This window comes from Hevea brasiliensis, chromosome 7 (assembly GCF_030052815.1).
Source record: "Hevea brasiliensis isolate MT/VB/25A 57/8 chromosome 7, ASM3005281v1, whole genome shotgun sequence".
Classification (NCBI taxonomy): domain Eukaryota; kingdom Viridiplantae; phylum Streptophyta; class Magnoliopsida; order Malpighiales; family Euphorbiaceae; genus Hevea; species Hevea brasiliensis.
Window position 1 is genome coordinate 1,317,659 of NC_079499.1, and position 22,336 is coordinate 1,339,994.

The window sequence follows — 22,336 nt, forward strand, 5'->3', positions numbered from 1 at the left end:
TCTTCACATCAAGTATTTGGTGTATTCATTTGAATAAATTATTTGCAATGAATTCTCATACAATCATTTTTTATTTCTATTTTTAAAAAAATATATATTTTTTTTAAATTAAAAAGAATTGAATTGTTTTATTTCAAATGTAAGAGTTAATAAAAAATTTTAATTAAATTAAATTTTAATAAAATTCTAAATTTCAAACTGGATAGTATTTACAATTTTCTAATTTGTGCCCAAGCAATAGGATTCCTTGTAGTGAAATTAAGGCAATCAAGAATAATTGTAAGTAAAAGCTTCATCTTGTATATGATTTTATTGTAGAAAACAAGTTTTCTTAGTCCAAAAAACTTTATTAAATAGATTCAGATAAACGAACGATTTTAATTTAGGTTTTGAATCAAACTTTTAAAAGAAATTAAATTAGGTCAATTTTGATCCCTCTCAACCTTAAATTAAAATCAAAGGTTTGATATCATTTAAATCATATTTAAAAGAAAAATAATAATGTAATTGACGCAGGAATGTATCACATGAATTGAATTAGAATGAATTACTCAAAGATCAAAACTTGAATCACCTAAATTAGAATCAAAATTACCATAAATTAGAATCAAAACTTTTTATTGAACCGTCTTGAAATAGGAATAAATTAGAATTGTTTAGAATCGATTTGGCTCTTTTTTTTTCAATTTTAAATTGTTAATTTTAGTTAGATGTAATCCTAACGATATATATTATATTAAAAAATTATGAATTCATGTAACCATGGTAGGTCATTTTGAGAGAAAAATGAAAATGATCAAAGGTAAAATGGGGGGGTGTTAGCGTAAATGGATGGGAGGGAACATACGAAGGTTCAGCTTGTTTAAGGTTAGGTCACATGATTGCCCGAACCCGAAAATGATCAGGCGGATTATCGGACGCCTTCATACTTCACTTCATCTTTGGACACGTAGCAAAACCTTGGTCCCTTTTGCATTTATTGCCACCAATATCACTTCCTCTTTCCATAAGCCATTCTCAGCTTTTCCTCGAGATCCCACTTGTCCACCGTCCGATTCATTTGGACTTCACATCACGCACGTACGAGAACTGCTTTGATTTTAATAAAGGACTAGGTTTTGTGATTCCCTATCTTTCTTGCTTTTGCTTGGAGGGTCATATCATATCATATGTCTTAAACAAAGGCTTTAGAGAGGAAGAGAGAGGCATTATATAATTTTTTTTTTTTATTGGCTTTAGATTATTGTAAAGGGTATAGCCAGCTAGGTAGCTTGCAGTCTTACACTGGGTGGGTGATGGTGAGAGAGAGAGTATATAAATAAAGGGGTCACAGAGCCAAAAGAGAGAGAGAGCTGATCAGGTAAGAATTGTTGGGTTGTGAAGAATTTTTGTTAAAGATAAGCAAAAGAAGGAAGGAGAGAAATGGGAAGAGGTAGGGTTGAATTGAAGAGGATTGAGAACAAGATTAACAGGCAAGTGACCTTTGCAAAGAGGAGAAATGGGCTTTTGAAGAAAGCCTATGAGCTTTCCGTTCTTTGTGATGCCGAGGTTGCTCTCATCATCTTCTCTAATAGAGGAAAGCTGTACGAGTTTTGCAGTAGTTCAAGGTATATCACCAAAACAACCAAACTTTGTCCCCCTCAATACACTAAAAAAGCTCCTCTCTTTTCCTTCTCTATCTCTTAACCCACCTCACAGCTACCTAGATTCCCTCATTTCTTTGATTCTTTTTTCTTGTTTTGAAATCTGACTTTAGATCTTGAGAGCTTAGTGAGGTGATTTTTGCTGTTTTCAGTGTTGGTTTCTTTGAGCTTTTGTTTTGGAAGAAAACAAAAGAAAGGAGAAACCATAGATACAGAGAGCGAAATAAAAGTAGTTTTTATTTTTTTTTTATCGCTGTTGAGGTTTTCCGTTTCCGTGAATGTCTCGGCGTTTATAGCAGGTTGAGTGTATGATGTTAGATCTGCAACTGGAAAACCAATAAAAGAGAATGAAGAAGAAGCAGGAGAGAAGATCACTGTTATATTGACTCTTTAATATATATATATATATATATATATATATATTTTTTTTTTTTTCTTTTGGTTTCCCCAATTCTTTGCCTTTTCCTTCCATCTTTTTTCCTCTTTTGTTGAATCTCTGAATTTTCCATTTTTGTTTCTTGAATTTCTCTGTGTTTGAAAAAGAATAAAGTTTATTCGATCGATCTGTTGCTTTTCAAAGCTCTTGAAAGTCTGATCATAGATGATTTGGAGTTTTCTCTTAATTAAACAAAGCTCATAAATTTTTGCCCGTTAATTTCTTTAGAAGCAACACGTTGTTTATGGAATTTGTTTATTTACCTTTTGTTTCTTTTCCTCAAGGTTTCTTCAGGATTCAAACGTGGTCTGTTTGTTACCTTGGTTTAAACTTTTGCAGTTGAATTAGCTAGCTCTGATGTTTCTTGGCTTAAAATGTTCTTTTATAGGGCTTTAATTACTTTGTTTTGATCAGTTATTTAACTTTTGTTTCAAGAAATTTGCAATCAAATTGATTTCTGATTTTAGGGTTTTGTTTCACCTTCAAAGTCTATGTTCATGGCGTTTTGCTTTTGTTTTTTATTTTATAATTTTAAGAATTTTCGTTGGCTTTTTTGTCAGCTGCATCACAAGGGTAAAACAAAATCCATACAATGACAAATGGTTTATTTCTCTCTTCCCTATGAATTTTGTTTCAGATATATTTGTATCAATCAAGCAGAATGAGACATTTTGGCTGCTATTTCTTTTCCCTTCTCTTTCAGATTGATCCTTTCTTGTTGGAGAGCTTGTATTTCTTCCATTGGATCATAAACTTCTCTCTCTCTCTCTCTTCATGTTTTCCATCAGTTTAAGTTTTCAATCTCTTAATCTGATGGAGACATTTAGGGTTTTTATCTTTCCAAGGCTACTATGAACTTAGGGTTTCTTTTCTTCAGATCAGTCCTCTCTGTCTCTGATCTGCAACTGTTATCTTTCTTTCTTTGTTTCAGATGTGAATTTATGTCGATTATATGATATGTGTTGAAGTCCGTAATTGAGTTCAAGTGCTGTGGAGAGATCAATCTAATGTCTACAGGATGCTCAAATTCCTCTTAATTAGCACTCCATTAGATTCAAATATAATATTATATTTTATGTGCTTATTAAGTGCTTATTTGGTTCAGTTTCATAGCACAAAATTTTGTTGAATTCAATCAGATTTCATACTTTATGCTTTTAGTTTTTTTAAAAAAATAGAATTCAATTATAAAAATTGGTTATTAAAATAAAATACTATAAAATTGATGATATTTGAAATCAATTTTACAAAATTTATATAACATATTTTTTTTTAACTAAAATAAACTTACTCTCAACAAAATTTCATTGAATAAAGAAAAAAAATAGAAACTATAAATTAGCTTTTTATCTATTTATTATTAATATTTTAGGATAAGAATATAAGATATTTTATATTTTCCTAATTTTTTAATATTTAAACTTATCGTACACTTAGTAATGATATTATTTATGTTATATAAATTTCCTATATTATGAGACATGTTAATTTAGTTTATATTTATTACTATATTGCTAATTGGTTTACAATTTTATTAATTGTTTAAATTTATTATATAAGATTTTTTTTTTTTTTTCTCTAAAGAGTAGTTTCTGCCAAGATTCCAATTTTCTTCTTTTAATTGCTATCGTCTTTCCCATTACACATTATTCCAAAACATTATTGTTGAGTTTTGTCACCTAATTTATCCACTAGATTATCTATGTTTTGCTAGAATGCTTGCTTCCTATTCGCATAACATTTTCTTTCTTTTTTGTTACTCTTATTACAACTACATGTACTAGCATTACAACTGCATGTTACAACTGCATGGGAATCAGAAGGAAAGGAAATCTGTTAATTCAAGGAATGATGGTGTTTGAATTAGAAAATTAATTATCTTGAATGTTATCTTCATTCTTTGTCTTGTATGTTATCTTCATTCTTTGTTTCCTTGTAATGGTGTTTGTGCAGAGCAAACCTGAAAATTTTCTTTTAAGTGCTTACTTTCTTAATCATGATTTTCATGAACATTTTTGCTCAAGACTCTGAGTCTAATCTTAATTAACTAAAAGCCATTGACTATTCATGTTTCCCTATGATGCATTAGTTTCTTGATATATTAATTTCGAGTTCATTATTGATCTATCCAAAATTCAGATGAGGTCTAATGAATTTTTAATTAGTCCTCGTACTTCTCCAATAATGATTTTTTTTAATGAATTCTATATGCTTGTTATGATTTTTGCATCAATACTTGTAGATTTTTATGTTCATGTAGAAACTAGGACATTTTCTTAACGAGTTTCATTATGTTAAGACATTTTCTTAACAAGTTTCATTATGTTCTTCAAATTTAGCATGCTCAAAACACTTGAGAGGTATCAGAAATGCAACTATGGAGCACCAGAACCAAATGTATCTGCAAGGGAGGCTTTGGTAATGTTTTCCTGTTTTTTTATTCTTTCATGAAAATAGTTATTTTATTTATTATCTCTAAAAAATTTTGGAGCTGTAAACTTCTTTTTTCATTATTACTGACTCTTTACGTCATTTTAGGTCTACCTCTTACTTTCTTAATCTCTTATTGTTAAAAAAAATTGCTGTTTGCAAACTTCCTTTTTTAACTTATAGCTGGTATGTACCATTTTGTGATCATTTGAGATCCTTTGTTATCCTAACTTAATCCTTTGCTTTGGATTCTTCTTATTTCTTTTATCCCTTTACATAAGATAGAGCTTAAATTATTTGGACTATGTGCTTTGTGGAACCTTAATGACATCTAGACTAACCTTAATAAGTTTCCACTTTCCATTGCTAAAACTGTAATGCATATGTTTATTTCATAGACCTAGACTTGAAATCCTTATTGCCATCTAGACCAACCTTCCACTTTAACTTTTCGTTAACTTCAAGTTGAATTTTGGGTCTATTGGCGTTTAAACTGTTATCAAGAAAAACATTACCTTAATTATGTTAGTTAGAGGGATTATTTTCTACGAGTAAGAAAGCACTAAATTTAAGTGCTATCAGTACACTGTAAAATTTTCCTGTTAGTTAGAAGCTATTAAAAATTATTTTTTTATTAAATTTGAAATGTTATATTTATAGAAAAAAAAAATCAAAAACAGCTTATTTAGATAGCTTTTTTCAACAGTATGGGTATTTTTCTAAAGATCATATTTCAACTTCAATATCGAACATGCTTCTTGTTCATAAAAACTAAACCATATTCAAGATACTACTCACCAAGAGATTTTACATCTAAACAAGAGATTTTACATCCAAACATAGAATAATAAATAAAATCTGTAATCGTGCTATAAATCCTTCTTCCCATTCTAAAGGTTAGAGCTAAGTAGAAACTTCCTACTTAGAATATATTTCAGGTTTTGGCCACAAATTTTATTATATTTCAAATCAAACTTAATTCATCTCTGAAACTTTAGGAAAAACAAAGCAAAAATAACCTCAAAGAGAAAGAAAGAAAGAGATGAATGTTGGAATATTGGTAATAACTCATTCCCATTGTTCTTCGGTACTATCTATCTCAGGGATTAGATGATATTTGATTTTTTTTGATATATTAGCGTTTGTTTGGTTCATTTGCTTTTTTACTTTAAAAGAAAAAAAAGTAAATTTAGCTAAATAATGATATAATATATTTAAAAGTAAAAAGAAAGTATAAAAAATAACATCCTCAGAATATTACAGGTAATTTTAATTACTCTATTTGTGAGTGTGGATTTGAAATACCTATAAATGAGTAAACTCTATCACATAATAATGATTTTTTGTACAACTACATTGCATGTGAATTCTACCAAAAAATCTTGTATATGAACTAAAAAGAAATGCAAGAAAGAGAACAAAATTTTTTTTTCTAAAATTATTGTTCCTGTTATAATATAAATAAAGTAACTATATAAATTTAATAATTAAAAGTTAAATAAATTAAATAAATATAAAAGAAAAATAAGACTTTTATATAAGTCATATCTAAATGATTAAAAAATAAAAAGCACTTTAAAAAAAAGTACGTTTGAATGTGTGGTGGAGTCATGGAGCTTCATGGAGGGGATGGAGCTTGAAAAGACTAGCATTCATATCCTTTTATACTGTTCCCGTGAACAGAAACGATGGGTATCATTTTAGTATATATAAAAGTCAAATAGATATCATTCTGAATCATTCAAGCTGCAAATGGAATTTTATTGTTGTTTTTGCAGGAGCTAAGTAGTCAGCAGGAATATCTGAAGCTTAAAGCTCGCTATGAAGCCTTACAACGATCTCAAAGGTGACTCACTACCTTACCTTATGCATGTGATCTTTCCTTGAAAATTCCCTTAATTATTTTCAAATTGAAGTATGAAGTTTGATTGTTTGAACATGATACACTTGTGTTCTTGCTGTTGCACCAGAAATCTTCTGGGAGAAGATCTTGGCCCTCTAAGCAGCAAGGAGCTTGAGTCACTTGAAAGGCAGCTTGATATGTCATTGAAGCAGATCAGATCAACGAGGGTAAATTGGCTTGATGCATAAAAATAAAGTCTCTGGCTTTGTACGGATAATTAAGATGTTATAGATCATTGTTTGTCTCACTTTCATCATCCCTTCACCTCTTGCAGACCCAATACATGCTGGATCAGCTCACTGACCTGCAACGCAAGGTACGTATACATGGAAACATCTGAAGCTTTTTCTTCTTCTTACTTCGTTTTGTTGCTCCAATAATCCATTTGTTGGATTCTTGCGTGCAGGAACACATGCTGAACGAAGCAAATAAGACCCTGAAACAAAGGGTAGGTTACATTTCCAACCATTTAAACTTCACTAATTAATTACATATGCATAATTAATCCAAGATTGATCCCCTACAATAAGAAAAAAGAGCATCAATCTTGATCCTATTAATGTGCTGGTGCTTTTGCAGCTGGTGGAAGGATACCAAGTAAATTCAATGCAGTTGAATCCAAGTGCAGAAGATGTTGGGTTTGGCCGCCAAGCAGCTCATGGTGATGTCTTCTTTCATGCACTGGAGTGTGAGCCTACTTTACAAATTGGGTATGCCTAGCTAGCCTCTCCTCTTTCTTTTTCTTTTTCTTTTTTTTTTCCCCATGTATTAATTAACTAATTAGAAACCATATTGTTGGAAAGAAGAGAATGCCTTACTACTGCTGCTTTTGATTCCAATGAAATATGGCCGCAGATACCAGCCTGATCCAATAACAGTAGTGACTGCTGGGCCAAGTGTGAATAATTACATGCCAGGATGGTTACCCTGATGAGAAGACTCTGCATCAGCCATTGGTATGCATTCCTTTCACAAGAATCAACAAATTTATCTTTTGTATGGTATTTTGATGAAACGAGCAGTTGTAATTTGGACCTAATATATTTATTTCTTTACCTTAGGAACAGTAAAAGTAATTCTGTAATGTGTGTATGTATGTGTCCAAGAACTGCACTAGCTACCTTAGCAGTTGCAGGCTCTGAAAATAATTGTCATTTTGCATAATTTAGGCCATTTAATTAAGCTGTTAATTTATATCCACTTTACCCATCCCTTCTATCCATGAAATCAAATAATTACGTAATGGTCGTTATTTACAGGTTTTAGAGGAGCCCGTTACCAGTTAGGCCGTTATTTACGGGCCTATTTTGATTTACAGAATAACGGCCGTTACCATTGTTAAATAACGGTAACAGCCGTTAACGGTAACGACCATTACCAATGTGACAGAATTTATGGACTGATAGGAGGCAAAAATCACATGATTTTAGCAGTCCAAAAACTACCTAATTTCAATCCAAAATGGTAGAAAATAATTCAAACTAATAATTCAGTCCAAACTCACTTTTTAACTTTCAAATAATGCTCCATTCTCTAGTCTCCACCTTCATAATTTATTTTTTCTTACTTGAAAACAAAAAATAGCAGGGACAGCCCCTATAGATGATAACATCTTTATTTGATATATAAATGCTTAATATATAGTTGTATATCTTAATTTTATTTATTTTTATCAATATCTACTTTTTTTATGAATTTTATAAATTTTTCAAAAAAAATTGCGTAACGCCAAACCATTACCGTTACGTTACGGCCGTTACAAGCCCGTTTCCGTTACCTGCGATAGTGACCTCGATTGCGACCGTAAACATGATTGAAAACCATGCTTCTATCCAAGAACCATGCTTCTATCCCAAGAACTGCAGCGAATGTAGAACTTCTATTAACTACAGTAGTCATGTGTTGTAAAAATAAGTAGAATAGTCATTTAAACCTTAATCAAATTGAATAGGTGATTTAAATCCTCAAACTTTTTAAACAAAATCCAAATTTAACAAAGTTAAGTCTCCAAGAACCATAATAATAATAATAATAATAATAATAATAATTATTATTATTATTATTATTATTATTATTAAAGGGAATTATTCAATTTACCAAAATCACCTTCAGTGCGAACGATGATTCTGATGTAGTAGCCACGGCGGAGAAGGCGGTTGACGATGGCGAGAACAAGAAAGGAAACACCGCTAGTAACGCAAACAAGCTTCTGGGCATCTTAATTGTCGACATTGAAATCTATGGACTGAAAACGCGACCCGGGGAAATCATCTTGGTCTTTCCTTTACATGTCTCTTTGCGTATTCTCTGCTTTGCAGGCTTGTTATTGCGCAAATATTGACCATAGTTTTTGATAAAGAAGCATAATAACCAGAACTTACATGCGTAGAATAGCAGCATTATCATTTTTTTGAATTAAAAATTCAAACAAGTCCACGTTGTGGCAGGATTATATCTTATCCTCTTTGGTATTGTTATTGTTGTAATTGCATAAATTCAAGAACTTTCTATTCTTGATAATTATATGCTCTTAAAACCAGGCACTGTTGCTACTTCAACTCCAGAAAAACAAGAGAACAACGATTCTAATTTCTAGAGAAGAAGGGCGAGTTTTAAATGAAAAGACAGATCCTTTATAATTGCCTTCAGCAAACCAATTCTCTCATTGTTCGAAACGTGGTCAAGCGATGACGGTGATGATAATTGATGTTGTTTATGTGTTATTTAACCACCACTTCGGGGAGGAACTAGACGGGTACATAGATGAAAGAGTAATTAAGAGATTCACGTAGCCTTTACATGGGCTTTGGTGTGGATTCTCGTTAGGAATAAGAAATTGTGTCCTATGAGAGAGTTCACAATGTATGAGAGTTCACACTGTTCAAATTAAATGGATCTTTTGCATATTGTAAAGAGAAGAGTAAATTGTTATTAATATCCAATGAATTAATAATCTATAACAGTGAAATTGAATCCTTCATTTTTAATATAATATTTTTCAAAAATATAATATTTCATTCATAATAATAGCCATAAAATATCAAACCGTTAGATTTCATCCAAACATAACTACCATAATTTTAATTAAATTTACTCATTTTAAAAATTAAATTAACTTTCTTACCCTATAAATTTGAATTTTTAAATTGAGAAATAAAAGAGCATTTTAGACTAAAAAAATTTAGATAAATTAAAATTTTCAACATTAAGTAATGGAGTGATGAGTAAAATTTGCTCATTTGTTAAGAGAAAACTAAATTTTGTTTATTATGCAAGCTAGCATGATACTAAGATGTGAATAAAATTTTAAATTAAGTACTATAGATAATAAAAAAATAATTATTCAAAAAGAGTTGATGAGGAGGCTAAGGAAGAAAGAGGCATCAAAGTCTACTTATTGCGTACTCATCTGAAGCCAAGTCTTAGCTCTCCATTGGACCAACCAATTCCATACAAGCTCAAACGCACAAGCAGGCACTAGCGGAGAAAGCAGACTATGAACACCAATATCTGAGGCATTTCAATCTCATATAGTCTTAGGTTCGACTTAAGGCATTCTAGCTAGTGAATTACTCGGCAAAGTATACTCCCCTTAAGCTAGCTCATACCATGTCAGAGCTTTAGTTAGCCAAATACGGGCTTAAAACAAAGCTCTCTCTTAGACTGCCCAATATATAAAATCAAAATGCAAATATCTATATACCCAATCCAAATGGGGGAGAGCAACTTAAACTCAGGCTGGAGACCATCATAAAAATACTACACACCTTCCTCTACTCAAAGGGCAGAGAAAATAAGGGAAAGACACTTGGTCAGAACCGAGAAAACAAAGCCACTGCTTGTTGGATTATTTGGAAAGAAAAGAATAAAGTAACTTTTAATAATTCTACTCCTAATCCTTATTTTGTCGCCCAACAAATCAATAGAAGCATTGCTGAAGCACAGATACTAGAGAAAATTAGACCCCCTGATCACATGCCATATTGTGTTCAAAACATTTCTAATAATGTTTGGTTTCCTCCCTTGGCAAGTTATTTAAAATGATGTGATGTGAAAACATCAAGATTCTAAGGCGGTTGCAGCTATTCTGTTTAGAAATCATAATGGCCAACTCATTGATGGATTAGTAAAATCTATTGAGGACTCATCCCCTTTGACTGGAGAAGCTTTAGCTATGCAAGAGCCGGTTCAATTGGCCATCAACATGGGTGTGTCGAAGATAGTTCTTGAAACAGATTCATCCATTCTTCTTTCTGCACTGTCCTTGTAGCAGTAGGTTTTAATGTGGAAAATTCATGTTATTATTATAATGGTTATTATTATTATTATAATGGCTATTAAATTTTTTGTTTGTAAGATTTTTTTATGTCCTTTTCCCTTTGGTAAAAAGGTCTACCAATAAAACTGCAAATTATTTGAAAAAACTTTTTATATTAAAAATATTTTTAATAATTAATTAATTAATATTTTAAATAATTTGTATCTTGCATCAAGATTCTCATAAAGTCTTGTAATGCAATTTTAGTTGCAGTTAAATAAAAGAAAGCCTGTGACGTGACATTCAGCAGAATAATGAAAAGCGTCATTAAGTTAATGTTCATTTCTAAATTTGCCCGTGCGGAATCTAGAACCCTCACAATTTGTTGGTATGCAAAAAGATGATGGGCCAGCCTTCTGGCCGATATTTTTGGTGGGTGCCCCAAACAAGAATAAGCATATGCAGAAAAAACGGAGGAAGAGGGTGAGTGGTAATAGTAAAAACCTACAATGAATAGAAAAAAATAAAGCGTTTGGAAAAATGACATCATATATGATTTATTCTATGTAAAATAGTTTATACAAAATAATTAATTAAAATATTTTGCTACTAAATACTAGCATCAATGAATTTTTAAAAAATTATAACCAACAAATATTTTTTTAAAAAATAATAATTATAATTATTTATACATTAATTTATAATTTTATATAAAATAATCTCGTCTAATTAATTAATTACAGTCGATTCAATATAAAATTTTATATATTTTTATTATAGGAAACTATTTTTTTTCAATTCGATATATTATAGATTTAAATTATAAATGTGTAAAATTTATATATTTAATATATAAATTTCATTATTTATTTTATATTTTTAATTCATAATAAACCAAATTTGAGGATAAAAAATCATGCACTGTAAATAAGTGTTTTTATTTTCAGCTTTAGCTTTTTCTTTTTTGTGTAGTATTTAGTTTTGTATATTTTTAGTAAAAGAATTCATATTATTTTTCTTCAAAAAATGAAATTTAAAATATAAATTACTAATAAAAATGAAATGAAATTAATCAATCATATTTTTGTATATATATACGCTATTTTATTGTTAAAATGCTATATAGGTAATTAATTTAAGTTTTGGGATTCGTATTACTGTTTTAAATTATTATACATAGGAGACCTTGTTCAGAATTGAAATCTGATCGATTTAATTTATAATTAAAATTATAATAAAATTAAAATTTAAAATTAGATTAAAAATGGATCAAAATCATTTTTATAAAAAAGGTTTTAAACCGGGTTGAAAATGTCTAATACTCTGACTAAATTCAAATTTTTTTACTTAAAAATTAAAAAATTTCCACCACTAGATTTAATCAAATTGGACCAAATCAAAAGGATTTTAAAATTCCTATTTCCTTAAACCTTAAATTGGAACCACTATATATCTAAGTCCTACTGGTCCTTAATTTGGCCAACCCTAAAATATTGTAATTAATAGAAGTTTGTTTTTATATAAGAATAAATTTAATAGCTCTTACATTAAATATTTTCTATGAAATTTGTATATAGCTAATTAAGATTTATATATAATTAAAATAATGTGTATATTGACTCTATGTAAATTTCATAGTAAATACTTAATATAAAAACTTATATGCTTAATTCTTATAAAAAATGACTTATAGTAGATATATATATATATATATATATATATATATATAAAAAAGTTACACAAATGTAAATATAAATATTTGATATAATTTCATTTTATATAAAATTAAACTTATAATATCCACTCATATTTAATATTAATTTAATTTTATATAAAAATAAATTTAATAATTATTAAATTAAATATTTATATTAAAATTTATATATAATTAATTAAAGTATATAAATCATAATTTAAAGAACTACCCATAATCTTGATTATTTTATTACTATTAATTAATTAATATTGGTATTGCTGTGCTTGGTTATTTAATCGACCAGCCTTGCCCAGCGCCCAGAGAGAAGCGAAGCCGCAACATGAGTTATGCCACGTGTCAGTAAGGCATTACGTTCCGCAAAATAGTGGATAATACAACTGAAATGGCACATTAATTATGTAAAAACAATTAAATATAAAAAATAATTATTATTTAAAAAAAAATTATTTTTAACAAATAAATAAAATAAATTTTATAAAATTTATTTTATCTTAATTATTACCCTATAATTAATTTATCATTTTATAGAAAATTATCTACATAAATAATCGACTCACTATATAATTTCTCACCTTCCACCGGCTTTTTTTTTTTTAATGCAATCCCAACAGGTATTTATCCCCTTTCACTTTTTGTTTTTCCACTTCTCTAGTTGTCTTCATCTTGGTCTTCACTCTGCTCTTGCTCAAGCAAATTAGGTCGGAATTTTGATTGAGAATGGGGCGAAAGAAGGTGGAGTTGAAGCGAATCGAAGACAAAAGCAGCCGTCTGGTGACTTTCTCCAAGAGGAGAAACGGATTGATTAAGAAGGCTCGCGAACTCTCCGTACTCTGCGACGTTGAAATTGGTGTAATCATCTTCTCCAGCAGCGGCAAGCTCTATGAGTTCTGTAGCAACGGAAGGTACGCTTCCTCCTTTAATTTTCTCCTTCTTCTGCTACTCGTCTTTCTGTTTGATTCCTTCTAAAATACTTGTAAGGAAACACCAGGAAAATGATCCAAGTCTCAAATTAGTTGTGAAAAATGAGCTTCCGACTCCAAAAGTGCTAGTATCTCTTTATTCTTGTTATTGTTATCAAGTCATGTTTATGCTCCTTTAACAGCTCTCTTTAATTCTTCGATTTCCATTAGAATGTTAACATATCTATTACCTTATTGAATTCTTAAAACAGAACGTTCTGTTCTATAATATGTTTTGTAAGGATTGGTACCAGATTTGGTTTTGTATTCTCTCTTTCTCTCTATTCCAAGTACTAAACGTGTGGTCGTTTCATGATTGTCTGATGCTTCTTTAAATTCAGAACGGATTCGCTGTTTTATATATATGACATGATTTTGTATGTATATAAGAGCTAGTACTCCATTTCAGCTTCTTCGCTTTTTTTTAATCGGCTCTTTATTATCGGTACACGTAATCTTTGAATGCCATTGCCGACTGCCTTGCGTATGAAAATAAGATCACCGATGAGTGTTTTGATGCAGAAGGAATGATCTCTCTCCATCATTTTTTTTTCCTGCAAAATACTAAATTGTAGCCATATCTCCCCTTTGTCTTCGATCTCTCCATTTTAACTTCGTAGAATTTCTTGCATACTTAGATTGCTCTCCATTTTGGCCTTCTAGAAACTTCTTATTCTTCGGTTATGTCTGTTTCTTGAACCCTGACTTCCCGTTTATTAATAAACACAAATGGAAAACAATTAAAATCAATGAGATTTAACTGTTCTAGTTTTCAGTCAAAACTAAATGAATAAAAAAGATTAAAAATATACTTTTTATTTTTTTTAATCTTTTTTATTCATTTAGTTTTGAATGTTTGCAAATTACGATAATCTTCACTATCAATTATCACCACCACAGGCTGTGAGATTTTTATAGTTAATTGAATCATAACTTTTACTCAATCAATTTTATTAATTTTTATCAATTCAATTTATTATCTTTCACTAATGAGTTAAATTAGGTTAATGATGATTTTAATTTGTATTTTGAAAATTGTTGTAGATAATGTTTGAACCTGTAGGCTCTATATAAGATGTAGAGTAAAGTAAGATTTTTCATCGTTTTTAAACCTTTATAATTTTATGGTGTTTGAGAGGATAAGATAGAGAATTTATTTGAAGAATTTAAAGGTTTTAAAGAAAAAAAAAACTTCTTAATTTACTAATAATTAAAAAATGAAAATTTTTAAAGGTTTTAAAAAATTTTTAAAAACCTTATTTTAAAAAATCACATATTCTTTCACATGCAAGTTTGAAAAATTTCCTATTATTTTAATAACCTCTTCCATATAAAGGGTAATTTCCCATTTTAGACTTGATATTTAGTTAATTTAGTGGTAATTTAATAATTGACCAGATTCAACTTTCACTGATGTGACATTTAGTAATAATTTATCAATCAAATTTATTTTTATATATTAATATTATTATATTATATATAAAAGTTACTTTATAATAATCATTATTGTAATTTTATATTATTGTGAATTGTGTAATTTACAAAGAAGCATAAAAAGCAAACTCAAATTTATGTTCATAAACATGCCATTTTTTTTTATTATTAAATAATAATTTACATCAATAAAATTAAAGTTTCACTTAGTATCTATTAACCTCATTACATCTAAAAGATATCACATTGATCACTAAATATATTAGTTTATTCCTCTAATTTTTTTTTCCTACACATAATATATTTACTACTTGACATTAAACTCATGTTACATCGTAATAAATAGAATAGCTTGTACCTCTCATTTTCTATTAAATTAATTATCTACTATTACAACTTAATATTAAGAGCAAAAACCTCTTTTTGTGGGCTTCAGTGCACAATAGTAATTTCTATTGGACTATGATAATTTTCATTCGATGGACTACAATCAAATAATATCTCTTACAATGATTCTATTTATAGTGTTAGTCCCCTTAATTATAATCTCAATAAGAATCTTACTCAATTAAAAATAACATAAGAGTTGTTCTCTAGATAAGAGACAATTCTTTGTGCAATAGAAAAATATTAATCCCATTAAAACTAGTTGAAGGTTTTCCACAACCACAAAGATTTTGTCATTAACATAATAAATATTTACCTTCACTTAAAATATACCAATTATACATACTTTAAATTTTTGAATATCTTTAATAATCAAATCTTCGTGCATGAACTTAAATGTGGTGAAATCTTTATTTTTAATCTCATCTTGATTGTAACTTATTTTTTTCTTCCAAATTTTTGTGTCATCAGTTTTCTTGATTTCACACCAAGAGTTTCACATTAATTTTAACTTTTCATAACTTTGGCAATCAAATCTACCTTGTTGTGGTTGTGGAAGCTTGCAATCTACAAAAAAACAAAGGAAACAAACACAATACAATATTTATGTGGTTCATTCTCCCAATATAGAACTATGTCCATGAGTATGTCATTTTCTATTATCATCAAATAACAATTTATATTAATAAGCTTAAAACTTCATTCACTACCCATTAACCTTATTAACCTAAGAAATACCCTTCACATACTACTCATATAAAATATATTAATTTGTCCATCTTATCTTATTTTTTTCTAGACAATTAATATTTTTACTATTTGACATCAATGTCACCTTACTATGACTATATCATAGTAAATGGAATATTTCTTCCTTTTCATTTTGCTCTAGATATAACTAAAATATCTATTATTACGTCATATCATGAACAAAAACCTTCTCCCTCTATAGGCTGCAATAGATAATAGTTTATTTTTTTTTGGACTATGTACTTTCTTCTTCTATGAGCTAAAGTCAAATAACCTCTCATATAATGCTTAGTGTTAGTCCCTTGATTCTAAAATAACATTATAATTTCTTTACATAGGAAATAATCCTCTATCTAATTGAGGAATATTTATCCCACTAAAATTAATAAAAAATTTTCTACATCTACAAGAATTTTGAGTCATTGACTTAACAATCACATTAAAATGTTAAATTATAAATTTATCAAGATTTATGGTTAAAACATGAAATGGCTATTAGAAAATATATATTTTCATTTATTAATATTTAAAAGATATAAAATATCATGTTTAATTCAGTTAACCATCAAATATTAGTAAAACAAAAGTTAGCAAAAGCATCAATTGGTTGGGATTTTAAGATTGATTTCAAATAAATGTTTTGCGTCTACCTGTATTATTTTCCTATATAAGCAAAGTTTATATGCAATTTGATCAAGCTTTTATTTAATTTTTACATGTTTACAAAATGTCTTTTGGTGCCAAAGCTTAAAAAAGTTAAAAGTACCAATGAGCTAAGTATTAATTCAGTAATGTTGAATTATTTTGAATGCTATAAGGTCTTGAGTTTGAATTTCAATTGAAATCAATTATAAAAAAGAAAAAGAGTTAAAAGTGTACTCTTAATACACCAATTAAGCTCACTTGCATATTTGAAAAATGCAAGCACCTTCTTGATATTAGCCAAGAAGGTAAAAAGCAACTACTATATTAAAAAGGAATTGATGAAGGCAAAACTCTAGTTTGATTTCATTGGAATTTTTAACTATAAGGATTACCATTTTTAAGTTAATGAACTAATAATTTAATATTTATTCAATGTAGTTCTAGAAAAATTCTCTATCTACTAATAAAAAGAAAAAGTAAATGCCAAACACTAATTTATGTTAAACAAACAATTAAGGATCGAGACAAGATTGGCTTTCATGACCTATATATTTTTTTGCAGTTTCACCTAACGGAGGGGTTAAAAAGTTGCAAGAATCATTTAAAACAAAGAAAATAAAGTTTTTTTTTTTCAAAGATTATCGTCATTATACCATGAGTTCTTTTTTGAAAACTATTATACCATGAGATTTTGATGAAGTAAATGATTAAAATTTTTACTATGAATCAACTTGAAAGGTATTGTAAAATAGTTTTTCTTTTAAACAATATTTAAGTGGATCATAATTTTAGTGATAGCTAGATATACTGTTATCTATGAGTGGATGTTGAGATCCATAATTTATTAATTAAAAATATACTTTGTGAAAAATTTCTTAATTAACATATATGGTAACAATTAAGTGATTTTTATGTTTTAGATTACTTGAAATAAAACCTATATAAATATTATAAAATTGAGTTTTAAAATAGGTTAATACAATAATGATAAGTGAAAATCTATTTTATTGAAAGAGTTTTTCATTCCTATTTTAGTGGCTATCTCTCTCCATCACTCCATTACAGTCTCAATTGTATATTTCTTTAACTCTTTATTTTTCGTAAGTTTCAACCATATGCACTTTTTCCTCTAAATCTCCAAATAAAAAAGCATTTTTGACATTGAACTGATATAAATCCTGTTAGAATTGTGACTGAAAATCTTAGTGAGATTTAGAGAGAGATCTTTTCCTATATAAGTAGAACTCTTATTTTAGTGTTATTTCTAAATTGAATAGGACTCCTAATCAGATTAGATTGAGGGAATTAACACTATAAATAGGAGAACGGTGAAAAAAGTTATTTGACTTTCAGCTTATAAAATGAGGTTGTCGCCTATTGTAAAGAGAGGCTTTGCCAATTGCTGAAGATTTGACTTTACCAATTGGTGAGGGACTCTTGCCTATTGTAGTCCCATGGAAGGAAAGAGGTTTCGGCTTAAGGTGGAGAAAGGGTATAGAATTCAAAAGTGGAGAAAGGGCATAGAATTCAAAAGGAAAGAATTATTGTCCATTGGCGAGAGGGCTCTTGTCTATATAGTTGAAAACACCCTTTGTGGTGTAATAGTTGTAGTAGTAAATATATTGAGTTATATGTAGAGGAGACTGAGAGGACTAACTAATGTATTTACTATGAGCAGTTTGTAGAGTAGGTTATCTTGAGCGTAATTGGGATGATGGGTAGTATAGTTTGAGCTTGTAATGATGATTATTATTTGAAGATAGTGGAAGATGGCATGTCCATGGATGTAGCCCTATGTGGAGAGGGTGAACCATGTAAATATTATTGTTTTGTGTATTTATTTTATTTTTTTATAGTTTATACGCTTCTGCGGTGCACAACAATTGGTATCAGAGTATGGACATGATCTTAGTGAGTTTGGTTGAAGGTGGAGCTGTTGCGACATGTAGAAAGTCACACATGCAACAATGGAGATCGTGGAGAGTTAAATTTAAGGTGGAGCTCTTGATGCAAAGTCAAAAAAGTTGATGACGCAAAGATTTTCTGAAGAAAGAAGCAAGTTACACCAAAGATGAAGATTGAAGAATTAAAGATTTGAAGGGTTCAAGCTCAAGTATGATGGATTGATGATTTGATGACACCCAAGAATTTGAGGTATGCAATGGTTGATGGATTTTGAGTTAAGGTGGTGATGTTTAGAATTATGACTCAAAATCTTAGTGAGATTTAGAAAAAGACTTTTTCCTATATAAGTAGAACACTTATTTTAGTGTTATTCCTAAATTGAGTAGAAGTACTAATTAGATTAGGATTGAGGGAATTAACAGTATAAATAGGAAAATGGTAGAAAAAGTTATTTGGCTTTTAGCTCATGGAATGAGGCTGTTGCGCATTACAAAGAGGGACTTTATCAATTGCTGAAGATTTGACTTTGCCCCATTAATGAGGGGCTCCTGCCATTGCAGCCCCATGAAGGGAAAGAGGTTTCGACCTAAGGTAAAGAAAGTGCATAGAATTCAAAAGAAATGAATTCTTGTCCATTGGTGAGAGGGCTCTTGCCCATATAGTTGAAGACACCATTTGTGGTGTAGTACTTGTAGTAGTAAATATACTGAATTATGTCTAAAGAAGATTAAAATGACTAACTAATGTATTTACTATGAGCAGTTTGTAGTTTGAATTATCTTGGGTGTAATTGGGATGATAGGTAGTATAGTTTGAGTTTGTATTGATGATTATTATTTGAAGATAGTGAAAGATGGAATGTCTGTGGATATAGCCCTGTGTTTAGAGAGTGAACCACATAAATATTGCTGTTTTATGTGTTTGCTTTATTTTTTTACAATTTACGCGCTTCTGCAATGCACAACAAATCCTAATCAAGATTTGTTGCACAGGACAATAAAATTCTGATAGTGTTTATTTTTGCAATAGGGGCAAAAGTCTTTTGATAATCCACTCCATATGTCTGTGTGAATCCCTTAGCTACCATTCTGGGTTTGTATCTCTCAATTAAGCCATCTGCTTTGTGCTTTATAGTAAACACTCACTTGCATTTAATTGATTTTTTTCCTATTGAGGAGAGTAACAAGATCCTATATCCCAATTTTTGCCAAAGCTTTTATCTCCTCAACCATAGTAGTCTTCCATTTTGAATCAAGATATGCTTCCTTCCAATCCTGTGGAATAGAAACAGATAACACAAAAGTTCTATAGGATGGGGATAATGAGTCATTAGACATAAAATTAGAAATGGGATGCTTGGTATAACCTCTGACTCCTTCTTAAGGCAATAGGGATATCAAGATCAGAATGATTAGAATTAGGATTAGAACTAGTAGTAATATAAGGAGACTCATTGCATACCTTAGGATGTCCAGGGTCTGAATCCGAGAATTCTGATTGATCAGGAGTATCATGCTCAATGGCCTCATGCATTCTGTTCCGACGAGTGTAGGTTCTCAAATCCAACCTATTTAATCTCTATCTAGACTGGGGTGATCTGTTTTGAACATGTTGAGGTGACTCATCCTGAACATCATTACTTTCACCTTGAAGAATTAGGGGGGAAAATGATGGAGGAACAAACACTTCTTCTCTCTTATCACCCCCCCCCCCCCCTCTGAAGAGGTGTCTGATAAAACAATTCAGATTCCCTAAAAGTGACATCTATGCTCATAAAATATTTTCTCGAAAGTAGATAACATTTATACCATTTTTGAGTACCAGAATATCCAACAAAAACACATTTAAAAGTTTTAGGTTCTAATTTCCCAACATTAGTCTTATGAACAAAGCATCACAACCAAACACTTTAGGTGGATTAGTGTAAGAGTTTTTTTCCTACAAAACTTCCAATAAACTTTAAAAATATAGGGTTCTAAGAGGCATTCTATTAATTAGATAGGCTGGAGGCAGAACAACATCTCTCCAGTAACGTGTGGGAAGGTTCATAGTAAACATGAGGGCTTAAACTACTTGAGAGTTTTTTGATTCCCACTGAATGTAGGTAGAACTGCTGGTTTCTGGTTTCGACTTATCTTCAATAATATATCCCTGCAATCCTTTAGATTGAATGAATAGAAGACAGGATCTTGGCCAAGCAAGATAATTAGTTCCATTAAGCTTTATAGGACTGATTTTTAGAGAGGGATTATCATTAAAAATAGTTGCATTACCCCAAGTAATTTTTTTTTTTCCCCTTCAACCATCTCAAAGTACAAGACCCAAAGAACCAAAGAGAGAAAACAAAAAAATCAAAGAAAGAAACTATTGCATAAGAGCCAAAAGATTAAAAAGTGTGAACCAAGTCACAGGTTTGGGCTGGTCAGAGGCACAACATGGAGGGAAGATTGCTGTAAAGAAGCACTGCCGAATAGGATTGCCGGAAAGGTGCTCACGCACCGCAGCGTGGGGAAATGTCGTGAATGGTCTGACGGCGCATGACAACATGTGCGTGCTTAAAAGATGATGCAACACTGGGAAATGGTGGGAATCAGCTAGTCTTCCTTCTGGAAGGGGTAGCGTTAGTCACCTCCTCCCTTAAAGCCGCCCAGAAACTTGACCTAGAAAAAAACCCTGAGTCTTTGTTTTCTCTGTATCACGTAACCTTATGCCAGTTGATGATGGCAAGGCTCTGATACCATGTTGAATTGAAAAAACAAATTGGAGAGGGAAAATCTGTGTATTATTTTTTTTATGTCAATGACTTGTACATATGTCTATTTATATACAAAAATCCTAGCTTTACAAGGAAACTTAATTTAATAGAAAACTAATACAAATAGGAGACAAGATATACAAAGGGAGAAAGAAATAATAATTCCTTTAATGTAGGGATTGGGATTTCAACACTACCTATAATTTGGGCCGCATATATGTGGAAGAAAGCTTGGCAACTGATACAAATTGAATTAGGCGAACACAGTTATAGAATACCAGCACCATTTTGAACATTTCCTAACATGGGCTTAGAAATTATCTTCTCAAGCTGCATCAACAATCCAAGTGGAAGTCACGTTGCATAAATCCACTGATTTGTGAACAATAATGAATTTAGCTTGTCTATATGAACATCGTCTAGAGGGTGCAAATTACCCCAACTCCTTTTACAAGCCCGTAATGTCTCTTCAGAGCTGTGATGGTATACAACGAAGGATTTATGTTTCAATTGTGACAAACAGTACACTTCTAACTACCAGTGTTAAAAGCTATTTTATTTAAAAGAACTTGAGGAATGGTTGAAAGAATAGGATTTGGTAAAATTTTTGGAGGTCATGACTAAACCATAAATTTCTTTACATGACATCTCAAGATTCTATACTCCTCAGATCATGCAAGTTCAATTAAAATGAGTATTTCTCCCTCATTTGCTCTGATCAATTCAGGAAGCACACATAGTTATAATTTTTGCGAATGGGTAATGCATTAGATGCCAAGGAATTTGTTGCAATGTGTCACCGCAATTTGAGGTTTAGACAATTAAGGTAGATTTATACATATTACTCTTAAGCGAGTTTGATGTTGCCTTGGGAGTTGATTGGTTATGCACTTTTGGATAAGTTGTTTGAGACTTAGATTTATGTACATGAAGTTTTTGTTATAGGGCTGTGAAGTAGAACTTAAAGGGATTTGGGAAATTACCAATACAAGAGGGAGCTTGTTGCGATCCAAGGGGAAGGAATTCGCGATAGGAATTTACTAAAATTATGGCAAATTTCACAAACCTATTTTCAAACTAGTAGTTATGCCTCCCTTAAGCAAACATGAACGTT

At 30.2% G+C, this 22,336-nt stretch overlaps 2 protein-coding genes across 3 annotated transcripts in view; both read left to right on the plus strand.

Moving 5' to 3' along the window:
* The first annotated feature begins 1,085 nt into the window (after positions 1–1,085).
* Positions 1,086–7,612, plus strand: LOC110638130 (agamous-like MADS-box protein MADS4). The gene is made up of 8 exons (XM_021788574.2): positions 1,086–1,607; positions 4,419–4,497; positions 6,288–6,355; positions 6,480–6,579; positions 6,687–6,728; positions 6,819–6,860; positions 6,992–7,122; positions 7,268–7,612. Exons 1-8 carry the CDS (start codon positions 1,423–1,425, stop codon positions 7,341–7,343), a joined length of 723 nt encoding a protein of 240 aa, XP_021644266.1. The 5' UTR covers positions 1,086–1,422; the 3' UTR covers positions 7,344–7,612.
* A 5,365-nt stretch (positions 7,613–12,977) lies between these two features.
* The window catches only part of LOC110638157 (MADS-box protein FLOWERING LOCUS C), a 38,409-nt gene continuing 29,050 nt past the window's right edge, over positions 12,978–22,336 (plus strand). The window contains exon 1 of one of the 2 annotated variants that reach the window (XM_021788609.2): positions 12,978–13,289. In XM_021788609.2, the coding sequence (XP_021644301.2) occupies positions 13,105–13,289 (185 nt within the window). In that variant the 5' untranslated portion in view covers positions 12,978–13,104. The remainder of the gene's footprint in view (positions 13,290–22,336) is intronic. The other variant, XM_058149585.1, reaches the window with a different exon arrangement.